The following is a 24,309-nucleotide window of genomic DNA, read 5'->3' on the forward strand; positions in this document are numbered from 1 at the left end:
CTCCATTCCTCGCTAAAGTCTTCATACCCCAATGTGTTAAGACCCACTTGTGAGCTAAGTGTGTGCTGGTTACATGTGATACACCTCTTTAGTAACTTCAGACCAGGCAAGGACAATGTTTTAATACTTTACTTAAGAAAGATGCAAATTAGACTTCTCACAGTCGAACAGATAAAGGCATTATTTATTCCTGATTCCCAAACTATAACTACAGGCTGAGTGCTGCCCCAGCATACCTGCTAAGAGGCAGTCAAGCAGTTACAGTGCTTCAGAGGCGCTTTCTCGTAGATATAAATCAATCAGAGGCATACTCCTGTGCTGGTGTCTTCAGGGCGAACCCCACATTAAACGTTTCTAAATGCGGGCAGTGGTGAACGGAATCCCTCTGCTGCCCTGGGTCTCATCTCCCATCTCAATCCCCTACGGGTCTCGCAAACCTATCGCTGTGCTCGAACTCTCTCCCCATGCTCTTCTCAGGGGGAGGACTCACTGAACCGGACCACTGACCCCATTTTTAACACCACAGGACAAATTGGCTGGACACAGACAAAAACACGCCAAAAAGACCAAGAAACCATCCATGGCATTAACTCGTACCCTCCCATCCAAGACAGCAACTAACTGTTTCAACCTGCCTACATGTTAGGGAGGATTCTAGGTAAACAACCTGCATATTAAGTCCTTGAAGTTTTAAAGTTGGGTCCCAGCCCGCCTGAATTAGTGCACCACCATTCATCTGGTAGACAGTGCCTTGCTGTACTTGGCACTCATGCTCCTGGCCACCACCCCATGCAGCCCAATTATCACCCGATAGGGGGTGAAGCAGAACCACTCCTGTATTTGGGAAGGCATTCCTTGGCACAGACAGTGTAAGCCCAGATTCACTCCCCTACATTTAGTGGACAGTATACCTCCCAACTAGGAAAGAGGGAAAGGGGTTATGCCTTTATAAAAAAAAATGGCATGTGGAGCTCTTTTAAATATTTTGTATGTTTTTTTTTATATATATATATATATATATATATATATATATATATATATATATATATATATATATATATAATGTCATAGTTTTAAAAAATGATAACTTTATAACAGTGGATTTTTCCACAAATAAAGAATTACATTGTATCTAAACCCTAAAAATGACCTTCTTATTTGGTCCCTTTTTTGTTATAGATGTCTTTTGTTAAAGATGTTGATCCTGGCCAGTGAGCTAATAACTTCCTGTGTTCACTCCCTCTGATGACTCTTATCAGTCACACTGTTCTTAGGCCTGGTTTACATCTATGCAGCTCTGTGAGCCGGATTTGCGCAGGCACGACAGCCAATTCAATTTAATGGGCCACTGTCCCTGTGTTTTATGCAGGACAAAGGTTCCTGCACCATTTTTAAAATAGAGCCAGAGGGAAATCGCATGGTGCTTTTATTTCATGCAATTTCCCACAATCAAAGACGTGCTGCAGTTTCAGATGCGTGGGGGTGCCAGTAAGAATAAATAGCAGTCTCACACATCTGCCAAGGAGCAGTGCAGTTTGACTGCGGGTGGTGACGGGTGCAGGAACAAATGTGATTTACCCGCTGTCCCACACCCAGGGCTGCTGTTAGAAATCACAGGGCCCCATGCAGCCTACTTGGCAGGGCCACAGGGCTACAGGGCTAGCCCCCCAAATATATAAAGACAATATTTTCACAAAAAATACACTAAATCCATTATAAGCAGACACAAACATAACAGAGAACCTGTGTGAATTAGCCCTTTTTTTTATTGTTTTTTTACGTTAAAAAAAAATATATATATATATATATATATATATATATATATATATATATACGTATTTATTTTTTAAACAAATGTAAAAAAACAATATTAAACATTTTTTTTTTTTTTACAGAACAGGGAAGCCTGCAGCGCTGCGGGAGAGGGGCGACACAGTGAAAGGGGGGGAACATTTGTTTAAAAAATAAATACGTATATATATATATCTATATATCTATATATATAGATATTTATATATATATGTATATATATCTATATATATATATATATATATATATATATATATATATATATATTTATATAGATATATATATATTTATTTTTTAAACAAATGGAAAAAAAACAATATTAAAAAATTTTGTAATTTTGTTTTACAATTTTTGCTAAATGATTTATTACAATGTTTAATTATTATTATTTTTTACAATTTGGTATTTTTTTTTTACAGGACAGGGAAGCCTGCAGCTCTGCAGGAGGGGGGGCGGCACAGTGAAAGGGGTGGAACATGGGGAGGGGGGGATCAGAAGCAGGCAGAACAGGGAGGGTAATCAGTGTCAGAGAAGCAATTACAAGAACAATGCCCTGTGTCTGTGTCTCTCTCCCCGCAGCAGCTGAAAGCTGGCAGGAGGGGAAGAAACAGGCTTTCAGATGCTGTAGAGAGCAGCACAGGCAGGGCCGGATTAAGAGCATCATGGGCTTGGTGCTGAGGATTTTGAAGGGCCTTAAGGGCCGTGCCTTGGCATGCACCCAGAGGAGGAAGGGTGCAGCCATGCATGCCTAATTCAACATGGGATGCTGTCTCTGAAGCCCATAAACACATCCATGCATCGGCAACTGTCTCTCCTTGTCCGGCCTTCGCGCTGTGTGGGGAGGTTCTGAGGGAGCTGCCTGGGGAAGCGAGCATAGAAGCCAGACTTCTGTGTTTACAAGTGACAGAAGAGCGGTAACAGTGAATATGGCCAACCCGGGGCCTATATTAAGGTTGGGGCCTGGAGCTGCAGCTCCAATAGCCCCTACGTTAATCTGGCCCTGAGCACAGGGCTTCCTTCTGTAATTGCCCCTCGGCCCGACCACACTGATTCCCCGTACTGTTGGGGCCCCCTTGTGTGCCCGGGCCCCCTACGGGCGGATTGGTGGTCCCCCCCCTATCAGCGGCCCTGACCACACCCGCAACCACCTGCACAAGTGTGAACCTAGCCTTATGCCCCATACACACATGCAGATTATCTGCAGACTTTTGTCTGCAGACTTACCTTTTCTATGTAGTGCAAGGGCCTGCCGGATTGCATACAAATTGAAAGTGTTTAGGTTTGACCTCATATTATATGGTTTTGGTAAGTCTGCAGACAAAAGTCTGCAGATAATCTGCACGTGTGTATGGGGCTTTAGCGCTGAGGACTACGGAACCACATTTTATGTTACAGGGAATGGGAGAGTTGCCCGATTTTGTGATCCTATCTTGTTTCTGTAATCCCAATACAGAAAGGTGAGTGAGTGTTGTCATTTCAAGACTGGAAGGATGATCCTGGTGGAATCAACAGGTAAAAATAATAGAAAAAAAGAACTGAAAAAAATAAATAAAACTAATGCAGGCACTACATTGAAGAATTTCAATATATCACACACCTGTGTCTGATATTGTTGGTGTCCTCACCTAAATTTCCAACAATATAATGAGAAAAATCCACAATTACAACTCAAGTCTAATAAGGTATGTTGGGCTGCTACAGCAGTTGACGTGATACGTCTCCAAGCTTCGTCATGTAAGTCAGAACCATCTTAATAGCATCATGAGACCCCGGGCAAAGTATTTCACAGGGGCCCCGATCCCTTTCCCATGTTCATCCCATGTGATTGGAGCAGTACACATCCCGTCCAACACAAGCAGCAGCAGTAAGAGGCTTCGCTTTAGGGGTTCTTCCTTAACCCCTGCAAAGCATCAATTGTAGATTTAGCCCTGTGACGGGGCTGCTGCTCTCTCTGCAGCTCAGATTCCGGGACTCTCCCAGGGACAAGGCCATCCTGGAACAGCTTAGTAAAAAGCGTGACTGTCCCAGAAAATCCAGGACAGTTGGCAAGTATGATGTAATGCAAGATTATCATCAGGCTCCCATACACCTGGGGCCCCCTGGGGACTGCATTTGGGGCCCATGCGTTTACACGGCCCTGATCTAAGTATAATTGTACACATGAATTTAGCAGTAGATATGCCTAAGACAGAAACTCCTTAATACAGGCATACCCCACTCAATGGGACCAGAGCATGTATGTAAAACGAAAATGTACTTAAAGTGAAGCAATACCTTTTTTCACTTCTCAGTGCATGTAAATACACAAGCTCTATGGGAATTCTTAGTCAGCTTGCTCTCAAAGCATAAATAACAAGGACACCAAACTTGGGGAACACGTCAAGGCAGTAGCGTCACTATGGGGGGTGCGGGGGGGCGGTCCGCACCGGGTGACACCCGCCAGAGGGGTGACACCAGCCCGGGATGTCTCCCCAGCTGCCTCCAGTCTACACTTCTCACTGTAGTGTATGTACGGAGTACACTGAACTAAAGCCGCCCCTCCTCCTTAAGCTGTGATGTTTACTTCCTGTGTACACAGAGGAGGAGAGGGGAGGAGGAGAGGGGAGGAGAGGGGAGGAGGAGGGGGAGGAGGCACACCACGCTGCTGATTATGGCATTCTCTGTCAGGATAGAAGAAGCTACCGTTAGTAGGACAAGGTAAATTGCAGGTAACCCTTGCACTGCTGGCACATTATAACTGGAAGGATTGTTCATGTTCTTTTTAACTTCAAGAAAATTGAACTTCAACAGTATTTTATGTTTTAGGAGAGTGCTGCTGTAATATACCAGGTACTATGTGTCCAGTCTCTTGTAAACTACAGAAGCATGCTCCCAGTCTCCATTATCCCCTGTACTATAATGTATGTGGAAAAGTGCACTGATAAATGTATGTGAGCTGCAACCAAAGATCCAATAGGAATAAATAGTGATGAAAAAAGTCTGGTGCACTAAATGGTTACCATCATGAACAAGTGTTATGTGATACCAAAACTGGACCTTATTAAACAATTGTGATGATTACAAAAAATAAAATACAGAGTGAATAAATATTCCTTGAAAGAATATTACTTAACAGCCGGTTCACATTTTTTGCAAGTGCGGCGCTCGCATGTAATATCGGAGCGCACTGCTCCTTCATTATATGCAATCGGCTGTGCGGTGCGAATTCAGCTATACACTTTGTATGGCTAAATTCGCACTGCACCCGCAGTAAAATCGCACATGACCCTTTTTTTGAGCCGCATCAGGATCGGATCGCACAGCGGTTCACACTTGTGCGATCCGATCCTGTACGAACTGCAAGATCGCACTGTGATATGCGATCAAACTGGGGGTGTCGTTAAGATTACATTGACACCCCCAGCGTATCGCATATGGCAGTGTGAACTGCCAAGGGTGCGTTTGTGATGCGGGAACAGGCTGCGAATTCGCAGCCTTCCCGCATCGCATAAGTGTGAACCAAGGATAAAACAAAATTATGCAATTGTCACACACAATAATTAGTCCAAATGTGAAAAGTGCAATAAATCCCAAAATAAAGTCCAATTAAAATCCACAGGTGCTGAATGTTGGGAGGTGAAATAGTGGTGAACTGGTATTCAGAAGTGACGACAATCGTGATACAAAGTGAAGGTTTCCCACCACCTCACAGATTTGCTTCTTACCAGAATTGGGTTGGTAAAGGGCAGATAGCAGAAAAATCGGTTCCAAGGGGAACCTCTGTGATGAAACCGAGAGTGAGTGCTGTGCTGAGAATCACAGCTATATATAAAAGGGCTGCTTACCAGATCCCAATTATTTCAGGCTATTGGTTATTATGCAGACTCTCTGGAGGTCATATGTAAAGAGGGACTCCTGGCGCTCCTGGCATATAGCTCAATCCGAGGTCCTTTTACTTCTTGATGTAGGATCAGTGGGAGGAGCCACTTTGCCTGGTGGGGAAGTCGGTATTTGAATTACCTGCGGTAGACGGAGATCTGATACATAGGAGACAATGAGAAGTGTAGGTAGTTGGAAGTTGACCGTCATATCTTAATCCTGTCCATGTGCAGAGAGGTAAGTGGCATTCCCACCCCTTGCATTTGGACCGATTTTTCTGCTATCTGCCCTTTACCAACCCAATTCTGGTAAGAAGCAAATCTGTGAGGTGGTGGGAAACCTTCACATCCCATTTGTATCACGATTGTCATCATTTTTCACATTTGGACTTTTTTATTGTGTGTGACAATTGCATAATTTTGTTTTAAGTAATATTCTTTCAAGGAATATTTATTCACTCTGTATTTAATTTTTTGTAATCATCACAATTGTTTAATAAGGTCAAGTTTTGGTATCACATAACACTTGTTCATGATGGTAACAATTTAGCGCACCAGACTTTTTTTCAACCCCTGTACTATGTCCGCAGTCTTCCGACAACCCCTGTACTATGTCTGCAGTCTTCCGACAACCCCTGTACTATGTCCGCAGTCTTCCGACAACCCCTGTACTATGTCCGCAGTCTTCCGACAACCCCTGTACTATGTCTGCAGTCTCTGATCATCTCCTGTATTATTTCCACATTCTCTGACCATCTCCTGTACTATGTCTGCAGTGTCTGACATCTCCTGTACTATGTCTGCAGTGTCTGACCATCTCTTGTATAATGTCTGCAGTCTCTGACCATCTCCTGTATCATGTCCACAGTCTCAGACAGTCTCTTGTATCATGTCCACAGTCTCAGACAGTCTCTTGTATCATGTCCACAGTCTCAGACAGTCTCTTGTATCATGTCCACAGTCTCAGACAGTCTCTTGTATCATGTCCACAGTCTCAGACAGTCTCTTGTATCATGTCCACAGTCATTGACAGTCTCTTGTATCATGTCCACAGTCTCTGACAGTCTCTTGTATAATGTCTGCAGTCTCTGACCATCTCCTGTATCATGTCCACAGTCTCAGACAGTCTCTTGTATCATGTCCACAGTCTCAGACAGTCTCTTGTATCGTGTCCACAGTCTCAGACAGTCTCTTGTATCATGTCCACGGTCATTTATAGTCTCTTGTATCATGTCCACAGTCTCTGACAGTCTCTTGTATAATGTCCACAGTCATTGACAGTCTCTTTTATCATGTCCACAGTCTCAGACAGTCTCTTGTATCATGTCCACAGTCTCAGACAGTCTCTTGTATCATGTCCACAGTCTCAGACAGTCTCTTGTATAATGTCCACAGTCATTGACAGTCTCTTGTATCATGTCCACAGTCTCTGACAGTCTCTTGTATAATGTCTGCAGTCTCTGACCATCTCCTGTATCATGTCCACAGTCTCAGACAGTCTCTTGTATCATGTCCACAGTCTCAGACAGTCTCTTGTATCATGTCCACAGTCTCAGACAGTCTCTTGTATCATGTCCACAGTCTCAGACAGTCTCTTGTATCATGTCCACGGTCATTTACAGTCTCTTGTATCATGTCCACAGTCTCTGACAGTCTCTTGTATAATGTCCACAGTCATTGACAGTCTCTTGTATCATGTCCGCAGTCTCTTGTATCATGTCTGCAGTCTCTGACCATATCTTGTATCATGTCTGCAGTCTCTGACCATCTCTTGTATCATGTCTGTAGTCTCTGACCACCTCCTGTATTATTTCCACAGTCTCTGACCATCTCTTGTATGTGGGAGGAATTTTGCCCTTTCCTTACCCCTACACACCCCTGTCTCCTGCACTCTTTGTTTTGTACTCCTGATTATTTTTTTTTTTATACATTACACACTCCTGAGCCCTGCGTTCTGTGCATTATGTACTCCTGGACAATGCTCTCTGTGTGTATCATGTACTCCTAAACCTGGCACTGGCTACAGCCTTCTGTGCATTACATTCATCTAAATCTTGAACCCATTGCATTACACACCTTGGACCCCTGCAGCCTGCGCTATGTATCCTAAACCCGTCACTGGCTGCAGCACTCCCCAACCCCTGTGCTCTGCTTTACACACTCCCCCACTATATACACAATACTGTACATTATATACTTCTCACCAAAGTCTTCATTGTCTCAACAGTTGCTGGTTGCTATGCAGTCCCTGACTATTTTATTGAATTTATTCTTTAAGGTAGGCTCAGACAAAACAATCAAAGCATATTTTATAGGTACAAGGAAGCCTGGGTTTTGTTTAAACATATCCCTTTAGCTCCTCCCACAATTTACAGCGACCTAGCATGCCGCAGAACTTTTCACTCCTCCAGTGTCCCTCATTCTGAAGTTCAAAGTAGGGAGGTATGATTTAGCAGTGACAACAGGCTCTTTTCCTCGCTCAGTCCACCAGAGAACAGGTAGCGAGCTGCGGGCTGTCAGTTTATCTTCCCCACTTCCCCCCCTCTTTTCTCCTGTCAGCAGTGCAGGAGAAGAGAGAGCGGCTCTCATCTGATTGCCGCCTAGCTTACTGCCCAGTCTTTTTGGCTCAGGGCCAATCAGAAGAGACTAGGGGGGCATCATGGGACATGTAGTCCCGGAAGATTGGCGGCCCCATTTGTAGTCCACAGGGAGCAGACCATAGCCCCCAGCATGCACTCTGCTACGGGGAGAGATTGAGGACTGGGAACCTGGGAAAAAGCTGAGGGAGGGAGTGCTACACCATAAAGAGAGGACTGTGCTGGGGGGAAGTCAGAAAGAGCCACACTGCCCAGCACCACCAGAGAGAGAAAGACTTTGTCATTGCCAGGGTACAGACGGGCTACATTACTGACCAAAGTCAGCCTGGTCAACCCAGAGGGAGCGAACGTATAACCAGAGGGATCACTGCTGCATTTTTGCTGGGTCTGGCAGGATGGCCTGTCAGCCATTATCCGTTACTGCTCCTAGGAACTGAGCCATTAGGAAGTGCCTAACCTGCTATCCTCTAGGCCTTAATGACCGTCGCAACCTGCTACAAAAAACTCCCAACGCTGAGCTGCTGCCCGGCCCGAATATAGGGGGGGGGGGGTGACACCATGTTTTACCGCACCAGGTGACACCAACCCTAGTGACGCCACTGCGTCAAGGGGACCCAGGACTATGACATGGTAGATTACCTAGGCAAGCTGGCTGGCCACAAAATAGGATATGTTGTAGTCCTGGATCCCCTCTCGGTGCACATTAAGTTTGGTGTCCCTGTCACTTATGGTCACTTATGGTTCCAGACAGGGCCAGATTAACGTAGGGGCTATTGGAGCTGCAGCTCCAGGCCCCTACCTTTTATATAGGCCCCGGGTTGGCCATATTCACTGTTACCGCTCTTCTGTCACTTGTAAACACAGAAGTCTGGCTTCTATGCTCGCTTCCCCAGGCAGCTCCCTCAGAACCTCCCCACACAGCACGAAGGCCGGACAAGGAGGGACAGTTGCCGATGCATGGATGTGTTTATGGGCTTCAGAGACAGCATCCCATGTTGAATTAGGCATGCATGGCTGCACCCTTCCTCCTCTGGGTGCATGCCAAGGCATGGCCCTTAAGGCCCTTCAAAATCCTCAGCACCAAGCCCATGATGCTCTTAATCCGGCCCTGGTTCCAGAGCAGTGCCATGTCAAGCAGACCAAGATTTCCTATAGACACCAATGTTAAAAGCCGGGAGTAGTGCCATGCCAAGCTGACCAAACTGTGTCCATACTTGCGAGTGTACGTAAAGTGAGTGTACGTAAAACGGGGTATGCCTGTATACATCAGTGAATGTTAAGCCATTGACTGAGGTTCACTATGAAATATTGACTTCTGGGATAAATATCAAGCGAAGCAATTTACTGTTACAAAACACACTTGATAGATATAGTAGACAGACCCCCCCCCCCCCCTTTAGCATTCAACCTAAAGAGTTAGGCTGGCCATACACCATACAATTTTCTTATTCAATTTCCTTTAGATTTACCTTCAACTATGTAGTGCAAGGGCTTGCCTGATTGCATACAAATTGAAAGTGTTCAGGTTTGAACTTATATTATATGGTTTTGGTAAATCTAAAGGAAAGTTGAACAAGAAAATTGTATAGTGTATGGCCAGCCTTATTGCAGCTATGGATACAGTATAATGTACAATACAATGTAACTATGCATATGCTATACTTGTGGGATTCCTCTAGAACAGCATAGCTCCCAACTGTCCCTGATTTCAAGGGACTGTCCCTGATTGTCTCCCCTCTGTCCCTCTTTCCTCCTCATATGTCCCTCATTTTGGTCTGATCTATATAGTTGTATAAAAAATGCACTCTTTATCTTTCACAAACTGTTTCCCAGTGCTAAACTTTGATCCAATTTCTACATTGCTGCATTTGTAAATTCCAAAAGCCAATATAAAGGAATAGTAGTGTAAAAAAAAGCACTTTGGGTTTAACCTTTTTTTTTGTTTAAATCTCCTTTAGGGCATGGCCAGGGGGGGGGGGGGGGGTGTACCATGCCTACATACTTTTGCTAACAGGTATCCCCCATTCCCATCTTAAAAAGTTGGGAGTTATGGAACAGGGGTCTACAAACTTTCCAAAGAAAGGGCCAGTTTTCTGTCCTTAAGACTTTAGGGCGGCTGGACTGTGCCCAGTGGGAGTAAACAATGCCCGATCTTTGGTATTAGGGGGAGAAATAGTTGGTGTCAGTAGAAGAATAGTGCCCCATTTTTGTTGTCAGTGGAAGGAATTACGCCTCATCCTTGGGGTGAGTGGAAGGAAAAATGCCCCATTGTTGGTGTCAGAGGAAGGAATAGTGCCTCAAAGTTTTGGAAACCACTGCTCTAGAAGCTGGAAATCACTGGATACCACTACTCCAGTGATCTCCAATTGCATCCGAGTCCTGTGCTGAGCGGCTGGTCTCCTGCATTCTGAACGCAAGAGGTTGGCCGTTCGGCTCAGGGATCATTCAAAGAAAGCTTTGCATTTTCTGAATAAATGCAAAGCATTCTCTGATTGGACGAGGTGGACAGTGGGATGTCACCACCCCTCCTCCCCTCCTTATCCAATCAGAGAATGTTTTTTCAAACCATTTTCTGAATGATCCTCAGCCAAGCGACTGACCTTGTTCTGTGACCCATATTAAGCCAACAGCAGGCTAAAGTCCGCTGTAAGCTGACGTCACTCAGCTGGTCTAGACTTTGAAGCGTTCCCGACTTTAATGTCAGGATCTACCCAGATGCCTGGACTGGGAGCTGGCTCAGCCTCTCAGCGCACAGCTGAGAGCCTGAGTCAGCTGTGCCCTCCCCCTGCACAGTCCAGCACTTCAGTGAGCAGTGGTGGCCCGTCCATTGGGGGCGCAGGAGCGCCGCCCCCCTCCCTATCCATGCACCTGGCCCCCTAATCTACATGCAGGGCACCGGACCATTGATTCCAATGGGGTTTTTATTTTGAAGCACGTGATTAGAGCCAGAGGCTCTAATAGGCTTCAAAAAAAGTGAGCGCGGGGCGCAGAGTACTGCGCCCTGAGCCCACCCAGTTGTGAGACAATAGCGAATGAATATTCGCTCTTGTCACACGGATTCTCCTCCTGGCCAATCAGGAAGCGGGTCCTGAGACCCGTTTCCCGGTTGGCCAAAAGGAGAAGCTATGCTATTGGCCAAGGAGGAGGAGGAGGGAGGAGACGCAGGGGAAGCTCACGGAGGAGACTGAGGGGGAACCCGCCGCCGCCGCTGCCTGCCCTCCACATGTAAGTCCATGGTGAGTGAGCCGGTGACAGGGGGGGGGGGGCTGGTGTGGTCCGGGGGGGTATGGTGTGCGGGCTGGTGTGGTTCGTCTGCCGCCCCCCCCCCGGGCCCATGGAGCACCAGTCACCACTGCCAGTGAGCACTGGAGGGGCAGAGCAGAGAGCTGGTGACTCAATGTCACCAGCTCTCTGCTCACTGACGACTGAGAACTGAGCAATCAGGGGTCTTTGATTGCTCAGTTCTTGGTCTTAGAGGCAGAGGAGGACAGATGCAGCATTGGGCCGATGCTTTCACCTAGGTTAGTATGTGCATTTATTTTTTCTTTAATTTCCATACTTTTCTTTTTTAACATTCCCATAACACAATCTTATGCCTTATTTATGGCCTTACACAATATACACACAATGGAATGACTTTGGATGGAAGTCACAGTGCTAACTACTAATCTGAGAGAGCATTGTGGCTGGATAATAAAAAATGGGAAACTGGGCAAGAAACCAGAGGATTAATAAAGATAAACCCATTTTTTTTCCTGCAAATTTCTAACCTCCAAATATATATCAATTTCCAGCAAAGGCAGGTGTATTATTTTCCAGCAAGGTATACTGTATAATGCAAATAAATTAAAAAAATAAAAGAATGTAAATACCTCGGAGTCAGACAAGTTCCCATTCAGTAGCTCTTCATTGTGCTCTCTCCATTTGTCACCAGTTATCGGGATGTAGTTATCCGTGAGGGCGTCCCAGACCCTGGGAATGAAAGACACTTGTCAGTGCATGGCGGAAGAGCCTGCCTTGCCCTGAAGGCAATATAATGATGTCAGTGTAGAGATATCTTGAGCAGCAAAAGATCTTTTTAGGAGATGAACCGAGCAACTCTGCACAGCCAGCAAAGAGAACAAACAGAATGTCCACTTCTATCAGTTATAGTATTAATGGGGTGGATTTACTAAAGGCAATCAGACTGTGCACTTTGCAAGTGCAGTTCCCCCGGAGCTTAGTAAATGAGACATAGCTTCACTTTGCAAAGAATACTCAAGGCTGGCCCAAGACATTGTGCTGCCTGGGACCAAGAATGAAATGCTCCCCCCCCCCCCCCCAAAAAAAAAAAAAAAAAAATTACACCCAACAAAAGGCACCCACATCCATTATTTTATATAAATAAAAAAAATGTAGAAAATATTATATATACTGTTATCTTCTTCAATAACTCACCACCGGACCGGTCCACCAAACACCCCCTGTCTGTCCTAAGTACTCATGTCACTCCTGTGTCTGCCACGGCCACTGCCCTTGAAGATCCAGCCTGCTCTACGTGAGATGGAGTGTGCTTATGTCTGACATCAGGGGAGGATTGGGCCAGGGAGCAGGGGGGCAATTGCCCCCCGGGCCACTCTCATGCCCCGTAAAAAGGCAGCAATGCTTCTGCCACAAACATGCCTAAAGGATTCCTGGAGAAGAGAGGTAAAAATTCCCCATCGCTGACCTACTGAGTGCGGGATGAAGACAAGGACAGAGTGCAGGCCTCCCCCCCAGCATGGATGGTGTAAACTGTGTCTGAGCAGAGGCCGGTTCCATCGCCCACTGGAGACTCTCCTCCCCCGGAGAGCCCTGAGTTCGCCAAGTGAGTAGAGAGTACCTGGAGTGGAGCTTCAGCCTGGAATGGGGGTCAGGAAGAGGCCGGGAAGAGGAGGAGTGGGAGGGTGGCCGAGTCACCGCACCATGGGCCTCTGGTTTGTACTTGCCCCCTGGGCTGAAAGTTGCCAGTCAGCCCCTGCCTGACATCATAGCGCATCGATCATGTGGGGAACATTTCCCTGGAGGAGATGCTCCACCTCCTCATACTCATTAGTTTCCACTACAGGCAGTAGTATGAGATGGGGGAATGCCACTCGTAACGCGCCGCAAACTGATGACAAACAAAACTGCTGGAAAAAAAATCTTGGGAGTCAATTTGCTGGCCCACTCCAAGTGCTGCCTGGGTCCAATGGACCCAACAGGACCCATGGTAGGGCCGGCCCTGGGAATACCCAATCACATGCAAGGAAAATCAATACGAAATGCAAGATGGAAGTCATCAGAGCTCCCCCTCATTTACTAAGCTCTGAAGCAACTGCACTTGCAAAGTGCACAGTCTATTTGCGTTAAGTAAATCCAGCCCAATGCTTATAATAGAAAGGACAAAGATCCTTCTAATGACTGAAACCAATCATATTTATACTAGCCTGATGCTTCCCCCACTGAATGAATGTAATCAGAATAATGGCATATTTCCAAAGAAAATGGCTAGTTTAAATTTAAGGCTGAAAGATGGGATAAGCAAGTATTGTCTGTATATAAGTGTCATATACATTCTTCCTTGAATCTTGGTGTGCTTTGTGTATTTTTTTATTTTTATTTTTTTACCTTTTTATTATTAATTTTAAATACATTACAGATAACTTTAATATAGTGCCATTAAATAATATGCTGCTCAAAACATACCTTCGTCCTAGAATTGTTATTCAAAAAATGGAAGTTGGGAGGCTGTGTGGAGTTTCATGATACTCAGGGGAGGACTGCCCAGGGGCATTAGCCCTCTGGGCAGCTCTAATCCTCCATGCCACAGACTTGCCTAAAGGATTCCTGGTGAAAAAAGTAAAAAGTCCCTGCCGCTGACCTGCTCAATGTGGATTTAAGACAAGGATAGAAGAGCGTAGAACTCCCAACCCCCCCCCCCCCCCAGCATGGATGGTGTAAACTGTGTCTGAGCAGAGAGGCCGGTTCCATGCCCCACTGGAGCCCCAACCGAGCTGTCCCAGCTCCCCCCAACTGTCCCCTGCAGGCCAGGAGGGGAACCCAGTTTCGACCTATGAGTTGAGAGTACCTGGAGCAGAGCTTCAGCCTGGAAGGAGGAGGCTGGAAAGAGGGGGAGTGGGAGGGGGGCCTCTTGTTTGTTCTTGCCCCCTGGGCCAAAAGTTGCCAATTAGCCCCTGATGGTACTTATATGGACATAACAACACAAAAGTGCTCTAAAATAGTTTTTTATTATTAAAAAAAAAAAATGTGTTAAAACATATAAAAAGGATTATGCCCAACACAAAGGCATTAACCACTTAAGCCCCGGAAGATTTTACCCCCTTCCTGACCAGGGCCTATTTTGCGATTCGCCACTGCGTGACTTTAAAGGACAATTGCGCGGTCGGCCGACGCTGTACCCAAATGAAATTGACGTCCTTTTTTTCCCATAAACAGAGCTTTCTTTTGATGGTATTTGATCACCTGTGCGATTTTTTGATCATGCGCTATAAACAAAAAAAGAGCGACAATTTTGCAAAAATAGCAATATTTTTCACATTTTTTTATATGAAATTCCCAAAAAAAAATTTAAAAATCAAAATTTTTTAACATTTTAGGCCAATTTGTTTTCTGCTACATATGTTTGGTAAAAAAAAAAATCGCAAAAAGCGTATTTTGATTGGTTTGCGCAAAAGTTATTGCGTTTACTAACTAAGGGAAAGATTTTTGTCATTTTTGTTGTTTTTTTTTTTAACGAGTAATGGCCGCGATCTGCGTTTTTTTTTTGCGGGACTGTGACATTGCGGCGGACAGATCAGACCCTTGACTGACATTTTTGACACTTTTGGGGGTACCAGTGACATTACTACAGTAATCAGTGCTATACATATGCACTGTTACTGTAAAAATGACAATGGCAGGGAAGGGGTTAACTTTATTGGAGAGGGAGGGGTTAAGTGTGTCCCTAGGGGCGTGATTCTAACTGTGATTGGATGTGGCTTGTGATGTAACAGCAGAGATCTACGGTCCTACATAGCAGGATCGTATGATCTCTGCAGTTACACCAGGGAGAATGACAGGCGGCTGTGTTTACATTAGCCGCCTGCCTTTCTCCCGGTGTAACCGACGATCGCGAGTGACCGGCGGACATCAGGTCTCCGGTCACATGCACGGGGGGGGGGGGTCTGAGAGCGAGCGGGAGCGCGAGCGGGAGCGCGAGCGTGCCTCCAGCGGCGCGCGCTTGCTCCCTAGAGCCTCACAGGCAAGCGACGTAGTACTACATCACTTTGCCTGTGAGGGGCTGACCGCCGCAGTAAATAGTCGGTGGTCGGCAAGCGGTTTTTAAAACTGCCCTCTATTAGGTGGATAATTACAGAGTGATACCAAATAGAGGTTCTTATTGTCTATTACAACAGATTATATACGTATCTTGCACTGGCATGTAATGCGAAAATAGTCCATATAAATATTGACCATAATACATCACAATAGTAGCGCTACTATTGTGGTGTATTATGGTCAATATTTATATGGACTATTTTCACATTACATGCCAGTGCAAATGTTTTATATTTAATAGTGGCAGCTGGATATTAATTTAAACAAGTGTGATTTTATAAATTGGTTTTCATTTTATATTTTCATTATATTTTGAGCATATATTCGTATCTTCTCATCATTTTTCGCAGCATTGACAGCTTTCTCAGGAATGTTTTACAGAGCAAAATCATCTATAGGAGAATATTGAAAATCAAAATACAAAAAAAAATAAATAAAAATATTACCTAATATAGAGCGGTTTTAATGCCTTTGTGTTGGGCATAATCCTTTTTGTATGTTTTAACACATTTTGTAATATTAAAAAATAATTTTAGAGTACTTTTGTGTTGTTGTCCATATATGTACATTAGAAATAAAATGTCAAAAGGACTAAGAAGGGGAAACATGAAATAAAACTTACACAAAAGGCATTGGCCTTTGGACATGGCACAAAAGGAAATACAATAAAAGGATATAAAAGAAGGTACAATTACAAAAAAAAAAACCTGATCTTTTATTATAACCACACTGTTCATTCCCCTTTAAAAGGAACAAGAGCAAAGAAAGATAACCCCAGATTTTAAAATACTTATTAGTTCTCCTAGGCTTATCATTGAGAGTTCTTAAACTTACTAGATCTACCTACCTATACCACATATCCTACCTACCCCTCCCCCCTTCAACCATCTCCCATTCTCCACCTATATTTGTGTGTTTGTGAAATTAGATTTATAGTGTTCCCTCCAAGAACCTATCCTCCCGCTCCAGATGATGTCGTAGTGACGAAACGTGTAGGACGGAGACTAGCATCAATACGTCTCTTCTGGTTTTTGTGGTTCTTGGCCGTGGAACGCAGAAACGCTCCACAGTAAACGCTGACTGCTGAACATAGAGTGTCTTAACTGTAAGTTACTGCTTTATTTGAATAAAATATTTGAAAATACTACCCTATGGGGCATCTGAGAAGCCGCTCAGCTGTCATTACAAGGAGCGGGAGGTTATGGGGCTCGCCCGGGTCTCCTGTCCCACCGGGAGACCCGGGCATCCTACCTCCACAGCAGCCGCCTAGAGAAGACCCGGGTCTCCGGAAGTGATGTCATGACCTCACTTCCGGGTACTTGGTGCCAAATTAAAAAAACTGACAGCATTCAAAACAGCCAAACTTGGCGTTTTGAATGCTTTTCGGTGCTGAGGAGGGGTTTGGGGTCTTTTAGACCCCCAGATCCCTCCACAAGGAGTACCTGTATAAAAAAAAAAAGAATTTAAAAAAATTTTTTTTTACATGTGTGATACCGATATCCGATAAAAATATCGGTATCAGTATCGGCATTAAAAAAAACAATATCAGTCAATCGCCATTTTTTACTAATTATTTTATATATTTTTTCACATACTGTTACACATTCCCTCTTAATAGGTAGCGCCACAAACCAACATTTCACATTAACACTATGATTTCCTCCCTAACAAATGGCAATTGGAGAGAAAAAGGGAAACGAAGGAAAAAAAACAAAAAACAGGATCTATATATTTCCCTTCACTCTTTCCTTACCTCCCCCCGGGCCTTTACGGGCATTTAACACCCAGGGAAATAATGTGAACATCATATCATATTAACTGTGTAAATATTTTATATGTGCCAATGAAAATTTGTTTTCTCATAACCCCAGTAATCTTCCAATAAAGAGAAGAGGGGATACGGGGGGACTATTTTCCGTATTCCTTCCCCCTTTCTTACCTCCTCTCTTCTACCTGTTTCTTTCCTTTCCTCCTGATTGATGCATTAATATGGATGTCCACGGAAGGATCATAGGGCCTCTTCCACTTTAGCATAATTATGGGAACAAGGCTTGATAAGCAACGGCTCCATTTTGTGGGGCCCGCCTGTTAGGCTTGTTCATTGGGGTTTTTCCTAGAATACTTGGGTCCTTGATTGTATTGGAGGGTGCACCCATCTAAGGACATTGTTTAAATAATGATTTTACTTCTGTATTTTGTTAGACTTTAGAATAAAAACCTATTGGAAACAATTAAGAGAAGACAGTTTTTGGGGGTCCTATCACCGAAAAGGGATGATAAGTTTACTTTTTTCTATCTCCAAAACCTAGTATTACCTTATTACTCTCTTTACAAAGCCCAGGTTGATCTCCTATCCCTTTTCTTGACCTACCACCTCTTCTTCATTATGCCGGGAATCCTTCCGCCTCTCCATCAAACCTATTTTCCACTCCACTTTTCCTGCGTATTAAACCTGCATATACCACGGACTGTTTGAACTCTATCCAGCTAATCCAAACTTTATACAATTTTGCATGAGTGTCCCTGTGTAAGTGGATCAACTCTTCCTTTATTTTTATTCTATCCACTTCCATAAACCATTCTATCATTGTGGGTATTTTCTTTGATTTCCAATATTTCGGAATAAGTGCTTTCGCCGCATTTAACAGGAATGGTATAATGGAAATGTTATATTTATTTCTAGAATCATTCATTGCACTAAGGAGACATTGCCAAGAGTCCTGCCCAATCTCAGAATTACTAATTATCTTATTTATATTTAGACTTATTTCCAATATCCCTGAATGACTAGAAAATACCACCATATATGGCAGGGGTGTCCAATTTTTTTTCAAAGAGGGCCAGACTTGATGAAGTGAACATGCGTGAGGGCCGATCATTTTGCCTGACATTAGAGCAGGCCAGGGTCTCCCTCCAATTATAGACCCCCTTAGAGCAGGCCAGGGTCCCCCTCCCATTATAGATCCCCCTAAGAGAAGGCCAGGGTCCCCTTCCCAATATAGACCCCCCTTAGAGCAGGCCAGGGTCCCCCTCCCATTATAGATCCCCCTTAGAGAAGGCCAGGGTCCCCTTCTTAATATAGACCCCCTTAGAGCAGGCCAGGGTCCCCCTCCCATTATAGATCCTCCTTAGAAAAGGCCAGTGTCCCCCTCCCATTATAGATCCCCTTAGAGCAGGCCAGGGCATGTCCCTCCCCCATAGCAAAGATCTGATCCATAGTGAGTACTGTAGTGAGTGTCTCTGTCTTGACTTCAAGACAGTTCTCGTCTCACTTCGCCTACCTAAGGCTGTTGTCTTGAGTCCTCCGGTCCAGCCTCTCTCTCCAGTCTCCAAGAATTTATTCCTCCAGAGTCCAAATCCTCCCTCCATCCAGTTCCCCTCCCACGCTTTGACGGTGGCGCTGCAGTGCACAGTCGACTAGTGAGTCCACTGGGGGGCGGCGGCCAGATAGAGCCGAGCGGGGAGCGGAGCGAGACTCGGCGGGACTCGTGAGTAGCCGAGCTGTCGAGGGAGGCCAGAGGGGGCAAGGCCCCGCACCCAAGCCATCGCATCGGCATCGGGGCGGGGATGTGACGAGTCTCAGAGAGACATTGAGAAAAGTCAGCGGTGTCCCTGGGGCCGTATTAAACTGAAGCACGGGCCGTAACTGATCCACGGGTCGGACTTTGGACATGAATGATATATGGGCATGAGTTCCCTCACCACCACAACCCCTGCAGCAATCCGATGCCAACCCCTGAATTGATCTGATGCAGTTTTGATGGAACATAATACCACCTCACCAAAAGCTTGCAGTTCATTTCTTTTATCTTTGTATCTACTGAGTTGAGGTTGAGTGTGCAAGATTTATACCTTTACGCTTTAAATCTTCTGAGATGGTCCAGTTCAGTTCTGATTCCCACCCATTTAAAAAATATGGACACCCTGAATCCAAAAACGACACCAACATTTCGGTCCATACAGAGTATGTCAGCATCAGAATCATCTAAAGCAAGGGTCTCCAAACTTTCTAAACAATGGGCCAGTTTACTGTCCTTCAGAATTTAAGGGGGCTTGACTGTGGCCTTTGGGAGTAAAAAAGGTCCCGACATCAGTGAGAAAAAAATAATGCCCGGTTGTTTGTTTCTGTGAGAGTAATTGTGCCCCATCATTTGTGTCACCAGGAGGAATTGTGCCCCATCATTGGTGTCATTGGGCCCAATTATTGATGTCAATGGGAGAAATTTTGCCCCATCATTAGAGTCAGTGGAAGGAATTTTGCCCAATCGTTGGTGTCACTGGGAGGAATTGTGCCCCATTATCGGTGTCATTGGACCCCATTATTGGTGTCATTGGAAGAAATTGTGCCCCATCGTTGGTGTCAAATTTGGGAGGAATTGTGCCTCATCATTAGTGTCTTTGGGGGGGAATTGTGCCCCAACATTGATGTCATTGGACCCCATTATTGGTGTCATTGGGAGAAATGATGCCCCATCGTTGGTGTCATTGGAAGAAATTGTGCCCCATCATTGGTGTTATTGGGGGGAATAGTACCCCATCATTGGTGTAATTGGGAGGAATTGTGTCCCTTCATTGGTGTGAGTGGGGGGGGGGGATTATGTCCCATTGTTGTTATCAGGGGATCAAAGGGCTGCATAAAAGCAAGCAAAGGGCCCTATCTCGCCCCCCCCAGGCTGCATTTTGGAGACCCCTGATCTTAAGTATTCCATTGCATAGTCTGTAAGCTCAGTGCTTTTAGTTCAAAATCAGTTTACGTTTTTTATATACAGGGAGTATAGATACAAAGAATAGAAAAAGTACAAAGGGTGTAAGGTTCGGGTCATCCAAGATGGGAAGGTATAAACATCGATAATCTCTAGAAAAACCCAGATTCTAGTAGTGACGAGCAAAAATACAATGAAGAAGAAGTGTTACTGTCTCAGATCATCTACATAAGAGCTGGGAAGGCAACAACCCAACTAAATTAGTTGGATGATACCTTCTCTGGGTAACAAAGTGACAAGCAACACATTGCAATTGGCAGATTTGTCTACTAGTAAAGGGAGGATACGTGAGCATTTAAGAAGTTTGGCTCTTAGCAAGGGAAGAGAGGAAAAGAAAGGTAAGGGAGAAAAGATTGACTGGGGGTAAAAAGAGAAGAGAGAGAAGGTCAGGGTCACTTTATCATGGCTGGTTGAAGGTTTGAGGAATAACTTCTTTGATACAGTCCTGAAATGCAGATGAGTAGCGGAATATAGACCAAGAGAGGTCCAAGTTTTACTGTACTGTTCTGCCATTTTCCTGCATTTCCTTTCTTTACTGAGACACTTCTCTTACATGCCTGCTTTACACTGATGGAACATGAGTTGCCAATTGTCTGATGTGAGTAATAAATATTTTTAACGTCTACTCTTAGAGGCGCTTCTATTTCTTTGTCTACATAGCTCAACTTGGAACACATTTAGTTTCACAGATACAACTGCCCCCTTGAGGGTAACCATAAGGCCAGGGGAGGACTGGGCCAGGGGGCAGGGGGGCAATTGCCCCCTGGGCCTCTCTGATGCCCCATCAAAAGGCTGCACCACTTCTTCCACAGACATGCCTAAAGGATTCCTGAGCGCGGGTTGAAGACAAGGACAAAGGGCAGGCCTCCACCCCAGCATGGATGGTGTAAACTGTGTCTGAGCAGAGGTCGGTACCATGCCCCACTGGAGACTCTTCTGCCCTGGCCAGCCCCAACCGAGCTGTCCCATCTCCCCCCAACCTCCCCCTGCTGGCCAGGTGGAAACCCAGATTCAGCCGGTAAAGGCCCGTACACACTTGACGGAAATCGGACAAAATATCCTCCGATTTTTCTCTCTCATGCTCAGTGGTCATAACCGTTATTAGTTGACAGTGCATAAATGTTCACGAAATTTCTCGTCCGATTTTTATTTTTTATTTTTTTGGGACATTTGTTCCTAGACTTCCGGGTCGTCAGCAACTTCAGATCATGCGCAGTCTTTCGTATCCGAAAATTGGTCGTCTGGGGACGGACGATAAAAATTTTGGTGTTTGTCCCTCCGTTTTTTTTCGTTGAAAATTTTGGCATCGGCTGCTGAAAGTTGTGTGCACACTAGCCGAAAATCGTACGATTTTACCTCGGATGGGAATTTTCAGCAGATTTTCTACTAGTGTGTACCCCACTTAAGTAGAGAGTATCTGGAGCAGGGCTTCAGCTTGGAATGGGGGTCAGGAGGAGGAGTGGAAGGGGGGGTAAGGGAGAGTAGAAGGGGGGCCAAGTTGCTGCACCATGGGGCTCTGGTCTGTACTTGCCCCATGGGCATGAAAATTGCCATTCTCCCCAGTGGTGTATTTTAGTTTTGTGCTGCCCTAGGCAAGACTAAAATTGGGCCCCCCTCCTATGTAAATTTGCCCTACTCCTTCCTTTTTAACGGATGTGACTCCCTCCAAAATTTAAGGACTACAAGTCCCAGCATGAACCCCTGAGATCTCACAAGAGGGGGGGGTGAGAGAGGGGGGTGAGAGAGGGTGGGAGAGAGAGGGGGTGGGTGAGGGAGATAGAGAGGGGGGTGAGAGAGAGAGGGAGGAGTGAGAGAGAGAGGGGGATGAGAGAGAGAGAAAGGGGGGATGAGAGAGAGGAGGGTGAGAGAGAGAGAGATGTGGGGGGTGAGAGAGTAAGAGAGAGGGGGGTGAGAGAGAAAAAGAGAGGGGGTGAGAGAGATAGAGGAGGGGATGAGAGAGAGGGGGGATGAGAGAGGGGGGATAAGAGAGGGGGGATGAGAGAGAGAAAAAGAGAGGGGAAATGAGAGAAAAAGAGAGAGAGAAGAGGGGTGAGAGAGAGAAGAGGGGGGTGAGAAAGAAAGGAGGGGGGTGAGAGAGGCGGCTCTAGCAACCAGTGGCCAATATAATCTCAGGTGGAGGGGGGGGGGGCAGCTGTTTTTGCTGCCCCCCTGCAAAATGCTGCCCTAGGCCTGGGCCTTGTCGGCCTAGGCCAAAATACAGCACTGATTCTCCCCCTGCATAAGGCTGTTGCGGCCCGCAATGAAATTGAGTTTGACACCCCGGTTCTACAGTATGTAACTTTGGACAGCGCACATGAATAAGATCTCCATGATCCTTGCTATTTATAGGACAAACGGGGTCAGGGAAAAGTCCCATCTTGAACAATTTAGGAGGAGTATAGTGTTCTCTCAACAAGATGCACGGTTGAGCAAGATAAAAGCTTTAAATGGCTAACAGTCTCATATCCCTGTAGCTGGTCTCTCTTTAGCAGCCTAAGCAGAACCCTGCCAAGAAAAACACAATCTAACAGCTGCATCTACCACACAAGGTTTGGAGACCGGGCCCTGACCTAGTAATTTTACAGCTACATAAAAGTCAGTCTGACAAGAGTGGCTGAGCAATGGTTTCTATGGAAATATCAATGGTGCAGAAGGGAAGCTGGCTGGTGGGCAGACATCCAGCGTCACCGATCCCCAAGCACTGTAGAAAGAACCACAGGCCAGAATGCCGTGCACAGATGAGCATCTGTCCTGGCATGTAGCAGTCTGTGAACTCCCACCACGGCGGTGGCCTCCGCTTACTATGGTCAGCCAGGATCTGGCACTGCTCACTCCTAGAACTCATTTACTTCAAGATGCTCAGGAGAGACGATTAAAGCGGTATTAAACCCAAAAGCAAACAGTTATTATTTCGAGTAAAAAAGAGGAAGTGATTGGCGCTGCCAGATATAGGATAAGGGGATGGAAATTTATAAATGTAATTCCTAGTGGTGGTGGGTCACTCCTCTGATGTGTGACAAGTGATATATTAAAAGATAAGAAATGCACAGAATGAAAAAAGGTTATATATAAATGATTATGTATGACAGGTGTACTCCCAATGTACATGCAATATATTTGTGTGCAGCTGCCTCTGTGTGGCAAGAAGGTGTAGTCAAGTAGCAAAAAAGTACTAAGTGTCACATATGTGAACACTCTCAAGGAATGTGTAAAATCCTAAACGTAAAAAATGTATTATATGTGCATCCGTGTTGTATGTAAAATGAAAAATCAAAAAAGTATATATTGTAATAATAAGCAATGTGCAATAATAAATAGTTAGTGGGGTGTGGGCAAGTGCATATGAATCCCAAATCACAAATAATATACAAGAATAAATGTGTCCCTTATTATTCAAATTAAATATATACGTGCAAATCCAGCAATAAATATGTGCAAATCCAGCAATAAAAATGAATATGACTACAAATGTGTGCAAATCCACAATATAAATAAATATAGCTGCATGTATATGCAATATTGTAACGCTCCTGCGTTTTATGTATGATGTGGATTTTCAGCTGCAGAAATATTCCACTTCAGTAGTCATGTAGAGAAACGCTGAGACACCAATCCCAATTCCCAATGACTCATCATGTGTGGATGATCTCAATTCAGCAAGTAAATACACACACTCAATAAGATGTTTCCTAGAGTGACTTATGTATATAGTAACACTGTGATGATAGGCTGAAGAGACAGGTTGGGTAGAGATGGTAGATGACAGACACTTGAAAGGAAATGTTCTTGAAAGTAAGATAGTAGCAGATGGGATGCAGATAGGTTTAGCAATCATGTATGGTAGCAGATGACAGAGTAGCAGGTGGACATACAAGAGAGATCAACCCAGTGCAAGAACAGGTGGTAGTAGGCTCAAGAGCTAGCAATCTTAGATAATGCAGATGT

The 24,309-nt window shown here is 45.0% G+C and overlaps 1 protein-coding gene across 5 annotated transcripts in view; it reads right to left on the minus strand.

Moving 5' to 3' along the window:
- The window catches only part of FEZ1 (fasciculation and elongation protein zeta 1), a 139,411-nt gene that overhangs the window by 77,411 nt on the left and 37,691 nt on the right, over positions 1 to 24,309 (minus strand). For all 5 annotated transcript variants that reach the window (XR_014225964.1, XM_082273334.1, XM_082273333.1 and 2 more), the window contains exon 3: positions 12,136 to 12,235. Coding sequence is in view for 4 of the 5 variants with exons in the window: in XM_082273334.1 (XP_082129460.1) it covers positions 12,136 to 12,235 (100 nt within the window). In the remaining variant the exon portion in view is untranslated. The remainder of the gene's footprint in view (positions 1 to 12,135; positions 12,236 to 24,309) is intronic.

Source organism: Pelophylax lessonae (assembly GCF_965119305.1).
Source record: "Pelophylax lessonae genome assembly, chromosome: 12".
NCBI lineage: Eukaryota > Metazoa > Chordata > Amphibia > Anura > Ranidae > Pelophylax > Pelophylax lessonae.